Raw genomic sequence first — 16,890 nt, 5'->3', positions numbered from 1 at the left:
ATGAAATTTGGTACAAATGTAGTTTATATTCTAAGTTAGCACATTGTATAGTTTACGTACTATTTACTTTATGTAGTTACGTGGACGGAACCGCGAAATACAGTTAGTCTGTATCCATAACAAATTCTTTACTTCACATAAGAAATTAAGATGTTTGCATGTTGGTGACTCAGTCACATTTAAATTGCTGAACAGATTTGAGTGAAATTAAGTACATGAATAGATTATATTCTAATTTACTACTATATATTTTATATACTAAATCACGCATAATTGCGGAAAACACCAAGTGTAATATAAAAGTAAAAGATGTAGAAAAAGCGAGCTTAACTATTTAACGCTGCGATCTTCCAGGAAAACTCATCTGTCAATCAAAAACAACTATAGATAATGTTTGTGTCAGATGTCTGTTCATGTAATAAACTATGGGATCTAATTAAACTTGGCGTAGCCCTCTATTATAAGGTTATTAATTTTGATAATAAAACAACCGACTCCAAATGTAGGATATTATTATTGATTCCCTTCAACATACTATAATGGAAAACTTATAAAAAAATATAATTAATCACAAGGAAAAATCCTTAGAATTAAGATAATTGAGGGGTAATTCCTTACCTTAAAAGGCTCAATGCTCTACCTTAAAATGAAGTACCCCAAGATAAATATATTTTATTTATATAGATTCGCTTTTTCGAAGTCACTTAATTATGACTTCTGCCCTATCAAAAAGTTATTTTGTCCTACTTTAAACTTGGGTCTAGCTATAGCCCTAGCACTAGTCTTTAGACAATTTAACACTTCGTTAGGCCATTAAAACACCAAGAAGTAATATAAGTGAAAAATATTTCAAGAGGGACAGTGCTAACCATTCCTCGCCCTCCTTAATCGCCTCTTACGACACACACGGGAAAGGTAGGGGTGGCCCATTCTATGCCGGGACACACACCGCAATTTTATACTTTGCACATATCTAAGTTACATTTGGTTTTTGTTAATTTCTATCTAAAATCTAAGTTAAATTTGAAAATAATTTTTGATAATACCTGATACTGAAATAGAGGGGGGAAAGGGTTTGATAGTAATGGAGTGAAATAGCCCAATAGTAATAACTAACAATATACCCTTGAGGTTACCCCGCAACCATTCCATTATCGCCCATTAAAAAAAATACTGAAATAGAAGATATGACATAATGCCCTCTTGGACCGTACATTATAACAATCTATGGGGGATGTCTATGTTCAGCAGGGAACGGTTAATGGCCGATGACGAGAATGATTACTTACTTGGGTACTTTTTCGAAATTTTTACAATTTTTTTTTAAATCGCGAACTTTTTGTGAAAAATGAAATAAGCGTGGAGTTCCATGACATAATGTAATGGAAAACCATCACTTTGTGATCGGCAAAATGAATGAAATCGTGTAAATTTGAAGAAATCTTTTTGAGATTCGCCCAAAAAATTACAAAATCATATCTGGCAATCCTTATGGCAGTGAAAAAAAAAGGTATTTGCTTTTCAATCGACTTTAAAAAGGAGGTTATATTTTTTGTTTGCTATGTCATAGCTCCATCAGTTCTAAACGGATCTAGATTTTTTTTTATCTGAAAGGATATATTCACAGATTGGTCCTATAGAAATTTTATAAAAATCGGTTCATAAATTTTATTTTGAAATCAAAATAATATGTCAGATTTGAAGTTGGATTGTTTAGTGGGACACAATCTTAAATGCCAACTCGTGGGGGGTATCATGGACGAAACAGTATACTCTGTTATGTCCACGGTACTGCTCATGTCTATAGGCGACGGTTACCACTTTCCATCAGGTGGGCCGTCAGCCTGTTAGCCATTTTAAGTTGCATAAAAAAATTATCTACTAGATTTAATATGTATAAATTTCAATTATTTTAAAAACTAGCGACCCGCCCCGGCTTCGCACGGATGCACATTACATCACATTACAAACCTCTAAAATTATCAGTGTTTCTCTACTATATTATGCATGTATTATACATATAAACCTTCCTCTTGAATCATTCTATCTATTAAAAAAACCCGCTTCAAAATCCATTGCGTAGTTTTAAAGATCTAAGCATACATAGGGGCAGACAGACGGGAAGCGACTTTGTTTTGTACTCTGTAGTGATATTTCTATGACAGAATCTTTGAATATACCTAATAGACATATAATAGTTTCCCGTTATGAAAATCCAAGGAACACAATCGTGGGCGTGGCGGCTTTTTTGTTTATTGTCTTCATAACTTGTTCGCGTTGTAACGATTACGATCTCTCAGCCAGGTCCTTTATTATGATCAAAATCTAAATGTCGCTTTTAATTTTTTTATTATTTTTTTTTATTACAAAGCAGGTAATAAACTCTGACCCTGCACAAGGTGAATGGAATTTATTACCTTTCTTATGTGCAAAATCGATAATTATTAGAGATATAAAAAAAAATATATAGCGTAGAGAGGTACTACTACCATATGACCTTATTGTAACACTAATTTTTAGCAATAAAATTCATACATTTATAGATTCATTCATACACTAATCATACATCATATATACATGTTAAATGATTATTATCAAAAAGTAGGGACCCAAAAATAGATTGAACTTGAAAAGTCGTAATTTTGAATTTAGCAGACATCAGAAGCGTTGCATTTTAATTTAAAAATTCAACTAGCTTCTCGATATTGAAAAATACCATTATTCGAGGGAATTAATATTTGAATACGCTCACCCCCTGTCTCATTAGATTCATATATGCTCAAAGATATGTGAAGGTAGTAAGGCTTACGTGGAAAACAATGGTAACAGTCAGCCAATGTCTACCCCAAGGAGGGAAGGGACTACTTGTCCCGTTGCTAGCAGTATCCCACGAACAGTCAGGTTGTGGAATGAGCTCCCTACCGAGGTTTTCCCAAGAGACTACAGCATGGGGTTTTTCAAAAGGGGGGTTAAGAGGTTTCTTCAGGGTCGGCAACGCACGCGTAATACCTCTGGTATTGCAGATGTTCATAGGCTACGGTAATCACTTACCATCAGGTGGGCCGTATGCTTGTTTGCCACCTCAGTGGTATAAAAAAAGTATACCCTGATAGATCCACCTCTCTTCGATGCTATCCTAAACTATTGTGCTGAAATCCACGTGTATTCATCACGATGGGCTAACTGACCTGCCTTTTCATTCTCACCTAACATGCCTCATTAGCGCCCTGCTGGCGTATACCGTTAGCACAGGCGGGGTTACCAATCCATTATCAATGACTACCCCATAAGTTATTACGGTCGTGAGCATATTTACTTATAGAACCTTAAAACTAATATATTACTAAATATATACATATAAACACATACCTATACAACATCCTCTCCTGTCGATCGGCCTCCACATAAATTCTATAGTACATAAACAACATAATTACACCAGGAATCCAGAAACTAACACTACTCGATATTACCGCGTACACTTTGTTCACTGTAAAACTGCACACTTTTGGATACTTTTTCCTAAAGTCCATATGATCGTCTGTCGTGTACCAACCCATAAAGATGGGGAGGAAGGAAACCAAGGCGGGACTGCACCAAACGACAGCGAGCATGATCCCGAGCTTCCCTGTCGTCATAATCAGCGGGTAATCCAACGGTTGGACGATCGCATAGTACCTGTCCACGCTGATACAGCACAAGTGGAGTATCGAAGCTGTTGAGAAGTAAACATCTAAAGAGTTCCAAACGTCGCACATAAAATAACCAAAAAGCCATTTGCCATTCGTTATTTCCACGCTGAAGTTGAAGCACATCGCCCAAATAGCCACTAGCATGTCGGCGAACGCCAAGGAGACGACAAAGTAATTGGTGATCACCCGTAGTTTCCTATGTCTCATCACCGACACGATCACTAGTAAATTGCCAAATATCGCAGCCAATATAATGAACAGCATCACAACACATTTCAACACGACCAAGAACACCACGATCGGATCGTCCTCGAACTGGTTGGCGTACACCAGGTCGCTGCTGGTCTCGTTCAGCTCCAGCGTCTTGTTCACGTACGTGTCCGTCAAATACATGGATGTTGACAAATCTCTGAAGTCCAATGTGAAATTGTCGCCTGCTCCAATACTCAACACGACTTCCACTTTCATGTTTCACATTCTGTCAACTTGGGCGTTTAAGTGAGGTTTATCTCTTTTGTTAGGATGAAAGGGCTTGTCGTATGTAAATTTCGGATATAAGACGCCATTGTGCGGGATGGCCGCTCGAGTACCTGAAAAAAAGGAAGCGTGTGTGAGATTTCTTTGTGATTTTCTCGCTTGGTTAAATTCCCATTCGCGATTATTGCTGCGGACACGTATTGTGTTTTATCTGAGGGATGTTACATTGATATACTCGTGCATGGAAATTATGTTTCGGTATATCTTTATTAATATATAAATAACGGCATATATTTATATTATATAAAAAGCTTTCTATAATTATTAATTAATTCATATTTTATTATTTATTACTTGTATAATGTAGTAATTATAATTAATTCAAATAAAATTACACTAATGAATGGAAACTATGAGTTGGTATGCATCTGAAATAAAAAGATGTTATTTAATTTATTTATAACTAATTTAATATTTAAAAAAAAATATACTAATTCTATGAAATTTAGTAATCTATTTAGACGGCTGTAATATAAAATTTTTCATCATTTTACACTGACACCACGTTTCTACATTGTTTATTCAAATGAAATTGTAACTAGTTATTTAAATAAATTTATCTTTTTGTTTTAAAAATTTTACATGCTATTTGTTACTTATTATTTTTATTTATCTAAAATGTACTTATCCATAAAAATAAGACTTTAAATTTTGCACGCCATTAAAACAATGTGGGTAAATATGTGATTCTATTACACTAATTATTTTTTTTTTATTTTATTTTATACAAAAATAACACAGCTCTTAAAAAATAACTTTTATGCTAAGTCTCTTATGAATACAGCCAATTTTTTTTTTTTTTTTTTTTTTTTTTTTATAGAACTAAGAATGGCAAACAAGCTGACGGCCCACCTGATGGAAAGTGGTAACCGTCGCCTATAGACATGAGCAGTACCATGGACATAACAGAGTATACTGTTTCGCCCATGATACCCCCCATGCGTTGCCATTCCTGAGGACTCAGGTGTTATTCCTCTGTACCCAGTAAATTCACGCCATATCCCACCCTTCAAACCGAAACACAGCCATGCAAACACAACTGCTTCACGGTTGAAACACGAATGGGACAGAGGTACCCAAGCAATCGACTTTTGTACAAAGTCTCCCTCTGGTGATTAACGGATTTTATTTATACAAACAAAATTTATGATTCCAAAGCGAGGTAGGCAAGTTAGAGTGGATGCATGCAAGTAATATAAGCACATGTATGAAAGAAACCATATATAATAATGAGTGTCCATAAAGTTAAGTTAATTGATATATAAAATAATTAAAATCCATGTTGCTAAAGTTCAGACATTGACAGCAATGATTAATATCTATTTTAACTACATTTATGCAAAAAAAAAATACTTATTATTATGACTATTGTTGCACTCGTGCCAAATCAAAACGGGTCGCTATTTTAAATATGACATTATGATGAGATTGGCATCAGTAATTAATTATTACTAATTTGTTATATGTACTTTTTTTAATGGATGATAATGGAACGGTAGCCCCACCTGCGCTATTGGTATAGGGCACCAGTGAGGGATGATAGATGAGGGTGAAGCAGGTCAGTTAGCCCATCGTGACAAATTCAACAATAAACCAATCACGATGGTTTCCAGGGGAAACCGCGAGGAGGTCGACCTGATAGGGTTTATTGCTAGCAATGGGGTTGCTAATCCCCATTACTTAACAATCCCTTCCCCCCTGTTATATGTATTGTCAAATATAAGACTCTTAAAAAGTAACGGAGACCAACAGACGACGGAACAAGTACGCTATTTGTATATAAATTGTATTGTATAAAAAATTCAAACTCAAAATTTCTTTATTCAAATAGGCTTGTCTACAAGTACTTTTAAATCGTTATTTTTTTTTAATCTTCTGCTGGGTTCAGAAAGATGTTATCTGTTGCGAAGAGCCCGCAAGAAACTCAACCGTTACTCTTTTAAATCTCTGTTAACATATATAGATGCTTATGTCTAAAATTACATGGTTAAAAGGTTTGAAATACAGTTATAGTTACAAATATCTAATAAGTACATAGTTGGATTTACACTTGATAGTTTTTTTTTCTGTCAATTATAACAACAATTTTTCAAAAGTTGTTACAAAAGAATCATTTCTTTCAAACATTGTTCCTGTACTGAAGAAAAAAACAACAATGAAAATTGTTATTTGTAATTAAAGATCTAATTGATCCCTTTACAGAAGAAACCATTATTTTTCGAAATAAATAATATTGGAAAATATTATATTAAAAACATAATTATACTATAAAACTCAGCCGACGTTACTTGAACGTAATTGTAATTTTTGGAAACCTTTATATTTCTCCACACGAATGCAAGAGCTCTGATATAAATTTATTCGACTATTTTTCTTTTACAAAAGCTCCGTGTGAAAAGGGAAAAGGTTCATAGGTTTGTTTTCAGTCAGCGAATCCGACTCATGAAAATGTTTCCGCTCTTTGCTTTTAGTGCAACCGAGTAGGTACTTAAAATGTGCTGAAAATGAAAACAAATACTATAACACTGGCCACTAGGAATTCCTTATCGTTAAAATAAAATGTAGCCAACATGTATAACTTCTCAGATAAAATATACTAGTATTTATAGAATGTAGTGTTCTTTTTTCGAATGGGCATAGATTTTTTTTAATGGATATATTTGAGGCATGGATAATATTTGTGGCCAGCTCTAGGGAGGGAAACGGAGTGTGAAATATAGAGTAGCACTTAACGATGTATCTGTTTATTTGATTTGGTTATTTTTTTTAATTCAATTTTTTTTTTGATACTTTTTATGTCTTATCTAGTTCAGTTTATTTCTTTACATACATTAACCATATTTTTCTTTCAATTAACAATATACCTACTACAAGCCTTTTCACTTACAGTACCGTTACTTACTAGATTTTTATACTATATGAAAAATCATTGAAATATTTCATTTCTAGATAGTGTATCAAGATAAAATATATACCAGATTTTAAGTTAAACCTTAAGATATACAACTGTGAATACTAGTCGTGCCAAATCTATTAATATAAAATTGATAAATATTTTTAATCTATGCTCGCTCAACTCATTTGAATTTCCCTCGCATACCTCTTTACCTACACACTGGCACTGTTTTATCTACAAGTTTACGCATCAATCCGCTGTAGCGCTGCTGGTGAAGAAAAAATTGAATCGTCGTCAGTCGTTAATATGGCCACTTCAATCGCATAGAAAAATCCCTTATTCTGACGTTAAATTAATCCGCTTGAGTAAAACAAACATTACCGTAGTTCTGTAACTGTACAGCTGGCGTGTGACATCTCATGTGATAAATTATATATCAGTCTACCTATCTAACTAACTTTCAAGAAATTCGCTGCAGAGTAGTTCCACGGAGATCAAAGTACTATGCCAGTCCATACCTACATAATTTCTACATTCTAATTGATCCTTAATTTTAAGCATTTTGTAATATTTCATTATTATTGCATTTAAAATTAATTTGGGCAGTACTTAGCGTTATGCCGAAACAAAAATATAGACAAATGGACAAAACTTATAAAAAAAAAAATCTACTGTTTTTATTAAGGCCCCTCATATTATTTTTTCTTGAATAACTCCCATCTACAGACATTGGTTTAGTTAAAATTTAATTGCACATATATTAGTCGAATAATGTACTGAAATTGCAACAGTGCTTTTATTATACAACAGGGAATGGCATATAAGCTGACGGCCCACCTGATGGCAAATGGTTACAGTATTATTGATATTACAGAATACACTGTATTGCCCATATATGCCCCAATGGGGTACCCATTGCTACTCCTAAGAACAAAGCTCCAACACTTACAATTTTTTCCCATAATACCTTCTCTTTTAAACTAAATGAAAACAAAAAGTAACTAACTCAAACATAGAGAGGGGAAGGGATTGTTAGTAATGGGGAGATTAGTCCCCATTGCTATCAATATACTCTATCACGTCGACCTCCACGCGATTCCCCCTGGAAACTATCGTGACTAATTTATCGTTGAATTCGTCACGATGGGCTAACTAACCTGCTTTTTCATCCTCACTGGTGCCCCGCCAGTGTACACCGATAGCGCAGGCGAGGTTACCATTCCATTAATTATCATTTAACGCACACAACACACTTTTTTAATTTTATAATTTATATATTATAAAATTAAAAAAGTGTGTGCGGGTGTAGTCGCATATTTCTGTAGAATAAAGTTTCTTTCTTTCAATTGCAAACGCAGCTGTTTGTGGACAAAAACTCGTGTAGGACAAAGCTACACATACAGACGAATCTACAAAGTGTAATTAGTAATATTAATAATTAAAATACAGCATCATATTTTAATTACTTTGATGTCCTTAAAAGAAGACATAGCAACATTTTGATGTCTAAATTGCGTAAAATTTGCAGAAATAAATATAATTAATTAGTAATAACGACCTTGATTTAATTAAACACATTATTCAGAGAGCTATGATATGAGTTTTATGATATCATAATAAAATTATAATTTTAACAGCTTTTTCTGGCGACTTCGTCTGCGTAACCGAGGTAAAAAGTAGCCTATCATCTTCATAATCTTATATAATACGTGTACATCAAAATTCGAAGTCATTACTCAACCCATTATGACGCTAAGAGGTAACAAACAAACTAGAAAATTCACATCTCCCCTCTTAAGGAGAGGAGATGGCAAACTAACCCCTGGCAGAAGCACAGTCGGCCGGGGTTCAGGGCCCCAGGGAGAGAAACCGGCGTACAATGCGGGCAGAATCTAAGAGCACCGCTTTCTGCATCTTTCCTGGGAGTGAGCTGCCTCGGAATCCCAACTGTTTGAGATGTTGTTCCAGACTGGTTGGGATAAGACTGTTCACCGACATAACGATTGGAATGATTTCGGTGGATGTCACCCCCCACATTTCGGTCACCTCGTGAGCCAGGTCGAGATATTTTCTCTTTTTCTCTGTTTCGGCTTTCACGAGGATCTCGTCATGCGCTATGGTGACATCCACCAAAAACACCCTCGAGAGTGCCCGATCCATCACCACGATATAAGGTTTGACAAACAAACAAACAAACATATTATTATTTATTATTATTTCAGCCATTACCTGTTCACTGTTGGACATAAGCCTTCCCCATAAGAGGGGTTTTGCTAGTAGTTGTCACGCTTGGCAGGCGGGTTGACAACCGCAGTTAGGCCTTTGAGAGTGTTTAACCTCTCAACTGACAAAAAATGCGCATCTGTGTCGCGTCCGGTTAGCAGACATATAGTTAATATTGTCATATATACCTACTATTTTGTCTAAACTAGCTTGACGATAAGCTTAAATTATTGTAAACAAACCAGCATCACCACTGGTGGTGACTACCACCGCCCATGATCGCCCGCAACACCAACGGTATTGCAGGTGTGCTGCCGGCCTTTTAAAAAGGAATCTTTTAGTCGCTTCTTACGACACACACGGGAAAGATCCCCATATCTGGGTATAAATTATGTTTTAAGTATCAATTATATTTATGTAAGCAATTTTACTCGAATGGTTTAAGTTCTAAACTGTTTATGTAAGGGTCTGATCTACTGATTTGTCTTTATTTTCAGATTTTGTATCATCATCATCATGAAGGCCGTTAATTGTCCATTGCTGAACATAAGCCGAAGGCAATGTCAATCTTCGAGCGTTGACAGCCACACAAATACTATGCTAGCGGAATTTATTCTTTGGAATCAACTTCCAGCAGCAGTATTTCCGAACCGATACGACAACATAACCTTCAAGAAAAGAGTATATTCCTTTTTAAAAGGCCGTCGGCACACTTGCAATGCCGCTGGTGTTGTGGGTGATCATGGGCGGCGGTAGTCACTTACCATCAGGTGAGCCACATGCTCGTTTGCCCCCTGTGTTGTAAAAAAAAAATTGAACAAAATATATTTAATCAAATACCTAGTGATAGGGACTTCCGCAAGACAACACCTAGTTCAGTAAAATATTTATTATACACTCGTAAATTCCGTTGAAAATTTATAGACATCCGAAGTTACCGGTTCCCCGTTTAATTGAAATATGTTACTTTGTTATAAAACAATAAATTGCTGCGCTTATACCGGTTTGGGTGGTAATAATTTATTGGATTACTAGTTAAATAAGTTGAAACTGTAATTATGTTAAATATTATTTTATTTATTTTTAACTAATCGCCCAACGCGCTGTATAGTCCCAGCGTAGAATAGGCCATCCCTTTCTTTCCCGTGAGCCTCGTAAGAGTCGACTACTAAGGAAGGCGAGGGATTGGTAGCAGCGTTCCTCTTAGAACATCTCTAAAAGCCTAACTGCGGTTGCCATTCCGCCTGCCAAGCGTGACAACTACTGGCAAAACTCCCCTTATGGGGAAGGCTTATGTTCAGCAGTGGACAGTAAATGGCTGAAATAATAATGATAAAAACATACTTACGTAATTATTTTTTTACCATTACAAATAAAGAAATTAAATAATTCCTCCTAATAACAATAGTTTAGATTTAAAACGTAGGTAATATTAGGTGGTGTTGTTTTCAACCGACTCCAAAAAGAAGTCCAAACTCTGATTTGGTGGCACTTTTTTTTTATGTGTGTTACCTTATAACGCCGTCAAGTCTAACCCGGTTTGGAAAACTCTTTCTTATCAGAAAGGATATACTTACAGCCCATAGAAATTTTATCCAAATCGGTTCAATTTTTTAGTTTTTAAATTAAAATAACTGGTTTTTTCCACAATTGAAATAGATTCTTTTCGTGGAACATAATCTTACGTATATTATTATGATTTTTATAAAAATTTTTTTTTTTTATACAACTTAGAATGGCAAACAAGCTGACGGCCCACCTGATGGAAAGTGGTAACCGTCGCCTATAGACATGAGCAGTACCATGGACATAACAGAGTATACTGTTTCGCCCATGATATCCCCCATGCGTTGCCATTCCTGAGGACTCAGGTGTTATTCCTCTGTACCCAGTAAATTCACGCCATATCCCACCCTTCAAACCGAAACACAGCTATGCAAACACAACTGCTTCACGGTTGAAACACGAATGGGACAGAGGTACCCACGCAATCGACTTTCGTACAAAGCCTCCCTCTCCCTTCAATCATTTCAGTTTGTACGGGATCAACGCAGAAATATTCAATCAGCAAACAGCTTGGCCAGCTGGCCTTTTTTAACCGACTTCATAAATTTTTGTTTGTTACCTCATAACACCATCAGTTCTAAACCGATTTGGAACATTCTGTTTTTTTTTAATCTGAAAGGATATTATATTTAGAGATTGGTACCATAGAAATTTTATAAAAATCGCTTCAGTGAAATAAATTATAAACCAAAATAACTGGTTTTATCACAATTAAAATTGTTTTTTGTTAAACACAATCTTTATTTCAAGGAATATGTATGAGTAGCTACTTGTTGTTAGTAGCGTTCTCTAAAAACGACACCCAATTAGATTTATCCAAAAAAAACATGTGTCTCCAAGGCATTATGGACGGACGCATCTGCGTAAATTTATCACGGCACGTAATCCGAGTAAAGTTTAGGGTCGGCCCTAACCCACAAGTTCGTTTACATTTTGGCGGCAGCTCCGATATTATTAATAAGCTGTCATAGCACCCTTTTACCTTAATAAGTTCCTGTAATCTTAATATATAAACGTGCCTTATTATTTTTATTTTATTATTTCTCATTCATAAGTATTGATCTGACTAAGGGAGGGCGAGGGATTGGCAGCAGCGTCCCTTTTGAAATATCTCTAAAGCCTAACTGCGATTGCCAATCCGCAATAGGAAGGAAAGGAAGATAGGAATATACATCGAGACCATTGATATAAAAAAAAAAAATCGTTTTACCAGTAGTTTATCAGAGGGAGACTTTGTACAAAAGTCGTTTGCTTGGGTACCTCTGTCGCATTCGTGTTTCAACCGTGAAGCAGTTGTGTTTGCATGGCTGTGTTTCGGTTTGAAAGGTGGGATATGGCGTGAATTTACTGGGTACAGAGGAATAACACCTGAGTCCTCAGGAATGACAACGCATAGGGGGTATCATGGGCGAAACAGTATACTCTGTTGTGTCCATGGTACTGCTCATGTTTATAGGCGACAGTTACCACTTTACATCAGGTGGGCCGTTAGCTTGTTTGCCATTCTAAGTTGTATAAAAAAAAAAGTTTCCATGCTTGGCAGACGCAGTTAGGCTTTGGAGATGTTTTAAGTTCCCTAAGTCGTTTCAAGAAAGGAAAGATATTCTATGCTGGGACCACACGAATGAATGTTTAATTTTATAAAGGTATTATAAGCACTTAAATTTAACGTCGACAGCTGGCTTAATATAAACCAACACTTACTGGAGAATTTAACCATTAACATAGTAAAATACATTGGGTCGTAACTAGAACATAAACTAAAGTCATCATACACTCTATATGACCTGTTTCTTGTCGACAGTTATCCAAAGACCTCGTCAAATACAAACTTCATTAGCAAATATAAAGGACTATGCATGTTATTACTAGTATGACGGAGATATATGTATATACTAAGTTTTACCCGCGACTTTATCCGCATGACCGAGATTTGTTTACTGATCGGGATACAAAATACTTCATCTTTTTCATTATTTTAATTTTGTTGCGTTCAACCTAGAAGGGTGAGCAAGTTGACGACTTACCTGGTAGAAAGTGGTAACTATCGCCTATATATAATTTCACAGGAAAGAATAAAAAGGGAGCAGGTTGTCATGGAATGTTGCAAATGCTCATGGGCTATTTACTTATCATCAGGTGCGCCGCATGCTGGTTTGCCCCCTGTGTCATAAAAAAAGGAACTAATTTCTGTTAGTTTTAGTAACATTTGTAATCTAACTAGCTAAAACATTCTCATATATATTTTGGAAAAATATAACGTTTAGACGTGTAATTTTTAGGGTTCCGTACATAATGGTAAAAACAGAACCCTTATAGAATCACTTTGTTGTCCGTCTGTCAAGACCCTCTTTCTTAGAAACGCGTGGAGGTATCAAGTTGAAATTAATATCATATACTCAGGTCTGCAATCTCTTAAAGCTGTTAAAACATCAAGCTTCTAAATCGACGCATTTAAAAGATACGGCCGTTTATGTTCCATTTATATCGCATATTTTGACATTCGCAAAGGGAATTTAAAATAGAGGGTACTTTTCGTTGAGCTATAATAATGAAAATTAGCAAGAAGCAATTTGATGTACATCATGTACACAGCTAAAAGAAAAAATCTGAAAACCGTAGATTTGTAGTTATTTCACAAAAAAAAAATACTTTATGACTTTATACCTCCTTGCGCGAGTCCGACTCTCACTTGATCGGCTTTTTTTATTTATAGTAAGTACTCGACTCAACTTTTTTCTTGTGCTATCAGAAAAAAAAATTACAGTTTAAATTTCGAAATTTAGGTGCCATTTTACGAAAATTTACATCACTAGTTCATCATATCAGCCTTTTTTTATACAACTTAGAATGGCGAACAAGCTGACGGCCCACCTGATGGAAAGTGGTAACCGTCGCCTATAGACATGAGCAGTACCATGGACATACCAGAGTATACTGTTTCGCCCATGATACTCCCCATGCATTGCCATTCCTGAGGACACAGGTGTTATTCCTCTGTATCCTGTAAATTCACGCCATATCATCATTCTCATCCTTCAAACCGAAACACAGCCATGCAAACACGACTGCTTCACGGTAGAAACACGAATGGGACAGAGGTACCCAAGCAATCGACTTTTGTACAAAGTCTCCCTTTGGTATAAAATCGTGTCTACTATTGCACATAGGTCTCCTCCTATTGAGGAGTTTTGCCAGTAGTTGCTATGCTTGGCAGGCTGATTAGCAACCGTAGTCAGGCTTTTCTGATGCTTTAAAGAAAAGTGTTTGCCTATGTCAGAGTGTGAACTAACGATTTGTTTCAACAAAATATATGTGTACATTTTCCCCACCATTATGCTTTGTTCATTAAAACTTTTTATTCCTACCGTAGAGTCAACGAATGGAGCCAGGAAACCGAAAGCGGAAGCGGGAGCGGAAATATGTGTGAGGGTCACACCCTCTGATGGAATGAGTTTTTAGTTGTTGAAACGCTTTACATGCGCGTTTAACAATAATAGCATCAGAACTATGCTCTTTTAATGTGAAGTATTAGATATGTGGTTAAAATTATTGTACAGGGAGCCATAATGCATTAGTACCTAACTATGAATGAACGCTCATGGGTAACATGGGTATCATTCAGTATATTATATTAGATCCATAGTAATACTCGTGTCCATTCGAAACGGTTACTAAATTTCATCGAGTGAAAGTTAACTTGTCCACGAAATTTACTAAGCCCTCTTATTTAGCTAATTCTTTCACGCACAACCACATTTTGGAATCAACTTCCAGCAGCAGTATATTCGAACGGATACGATAACATAACTTTCAAGAAAAGAGCATATTTCTTTTTAAAAGGCCAGCAGTACACCTGCAATGCCGTTGGTGTTGTGGGTGATCACGGGCGGCGGTCACTTACCATCAGGTGAGCCGCATGCTCGTTTGCCCCCTGTGTTGTAAAAAAGTGAATAATTAAAATCGGTCCATTGTACACGCAGTCTAGTATAGTATGTAGTATTTATCTTGTCATAATTAAAGTGGCTGTTTTTGTCTTAATCTAAAAAAAAAAAGTGATCGTTTTTTTCTTATAATTGTTAATATCGAATTTATATTCTATATATTTATTACTAGTCGTATCTCATGGCTTCATCCGCGTGAATCAGCATACAAAGTATCCTATATGCTAAGTTGGGATATAGCCGACCCATGTATCAAATTTCGTTCAAATCCGTTAAGTAGTTTTTGCGTGAAAGAGTCACAAACATATATCCATCCATCGTTACCAACTTTCGTGTTTATATATTATATTAAAAGGATAGGATATATATTGTTTTTTTTTTTGTTTTTTTTTTTTTGTTCTTGTTTTTTGTATGCTACTGTGTAAGTCGCATGCTTCTTTGATTAAATTATTTCTATCTATCTCCTTTCTTTCTTATTTTATTTATCAAGTCTAAATTTTATAATATAATTTCATAGCCACAACGGATATATATTTTTTTTCTTATACCGCATGATATAAAAAGAAAGTTAAAAGTGAAGACGTAAAAATATATTAGACAGGCTTAATTTAGAGGTTTAGATAAAAGTTTGTATAAAACGTTATGTCGATATTATATTTTACGGTAAAATATTTTTAGAACCTGCTGGAATATATTACCTTCATTTTAAGGCTTTATTAATCAACTAGCTTTTACCCGTGACTTCGGTTCACATAATCGGTATATGTCCACTAACTGGGTTCAAAATTAGCCGGTAGTATTAGTAGTTTTTACTTTATTCTACATTCCGAATTCCAGGTAGTATTGTGCCATATTTAATAGTAATTAAGTTAAGACGTTAAGGGGCCAAGAAATAATGAACAAACTCATTTTTAGATTTATAATATTAGTAAGGACTTACTATATGTGTTCATACTAATCATCGATACATCATAAGATGTTGTAAAGCCATTGGATTGAAAGTATGTAAAATTAGAATGCAGAATCTTATCTAAAAGTGTTTAGATTTACTATGTTTTTTTAAACTACTTAGAATGGCAAACAAGCTGACGGCCCACCTGATGATGATGAGCAATACCATGCACATAACAGAATATACTGTTTAAATCATGTTTTCACCCATGATACCCCCCATGCGTCGCCATTTCTGAGCGCTCAGGTATTATTCCTCTGTACCCTGTAAATAATGCCATATGGCAGTGAATTTTGGAATTTTGGTGAAAGGTAGTCTAGCCTTCAAACCCAAACACAGCCATGCAAACATAACTGCTTCACGATAGAAACACGAATGGGACAGAGGTGGCCCAGCAAACGACTTTTGTACAAAGTCTCCCTCTGGTACAGAACTTAATCACGCAGACGAAGTTGCGGGTAAAAGTTAACATTATATCAGCCTTTAACTATCTTCTGCTGAACATAAGCCTCCCCCTAGGGAGGTTTTGCTAGTAGCCACAGATTAGCAGGCGGATTGGTAAAATGTTGGCCTGGGAAGTGGTGGCCCGTTGCCATTCTAAATTGCATAAAAAAATTCCCGGATCGAGATAAAAAGCAGCCTATATCCTTCTTCATAATAAAGAATAGAAGAGGCAAAATGCTGGGCCACCTTATACGACATGACGATTTTTTTAAGAGCATAATAGAAGAAAAGATAGAGGGCAAAAAAGGAAGAGGAAGACCGAGGATTAACTACATGGGACAGATAAAGGAAACACTAGGCGTCATGTCATATAGGGAGATAAAGGATATGGCCTGGGATAGAGCTGGCAGGAGGAAGATGCATGAATTAGTTGCACCGACAAGAGGAAACTCTTAAATGAAAATGAATGAATCCTTCTTCAGTTCATACAATACGTGTATGTCAAATTGCATAGCGATAGGTTAAGCCATTAAATCACCAATGACGAACAAACAAACTCACTTTCAGATCTATAATAGAGTAGCAAGGATTGTGGACGAAGTCTTTATGAAGAAGTCACTTCTGTCAACGTCAAAA

The 16,890-nt window shown here is 35.6% G+C and overlaps 1 protein-coding gene across 2 annotated transcripts in view; it reads right to left on the bottom strand.

Annotated features, from left to right (window-relative positions):
- Window positions 1-16,890, bottom strand: part of LOC113509533 (octopamine receptor beta-1R-like) — an 87,011-nt gene that overhangs the window by 23,115 nt on the left and 47,006 nt on the right. For both annotated transcript variants that reach the window (XM_052896884.1, XM_052896885.1), the window contains exon 2: window positions 3,370-4,282. In XM_052896884.1, coding sequence (XP_052752844.1) covers window positions 3,370-4,160 — 791 coding nt within the window. In that variant the 5' untranslated portion in view covers window positions 4,161-4,282. The remainder of the gene's footprint in view (window positions 1-3,369; window positions 4,283-16,890) is intronic.

The sequence above is a fragment of the Galleria mellonella genome, unplaced genomic scaffold (assembly GCF_026898425.1).
Source record: "Galleria mellonella isolate WM207_F2 unplaced genomic scaffold, CSIRO_AGI_GalMel_v1 utg35, whole genome shotgun sequence".
Taxonomy (NCBI): domain Eukaryota; kingdom Metazoa; phylum Arthropoda; class Insecta; order Lepidoptera; family Pyralidae; genus Galleria; species Galleria mellonella.
The sequence above is the reverse complement of the archived record's forward strand: the minus strand, read 5'-3'. Positions and strand labels throughout refer to the sequence as shown.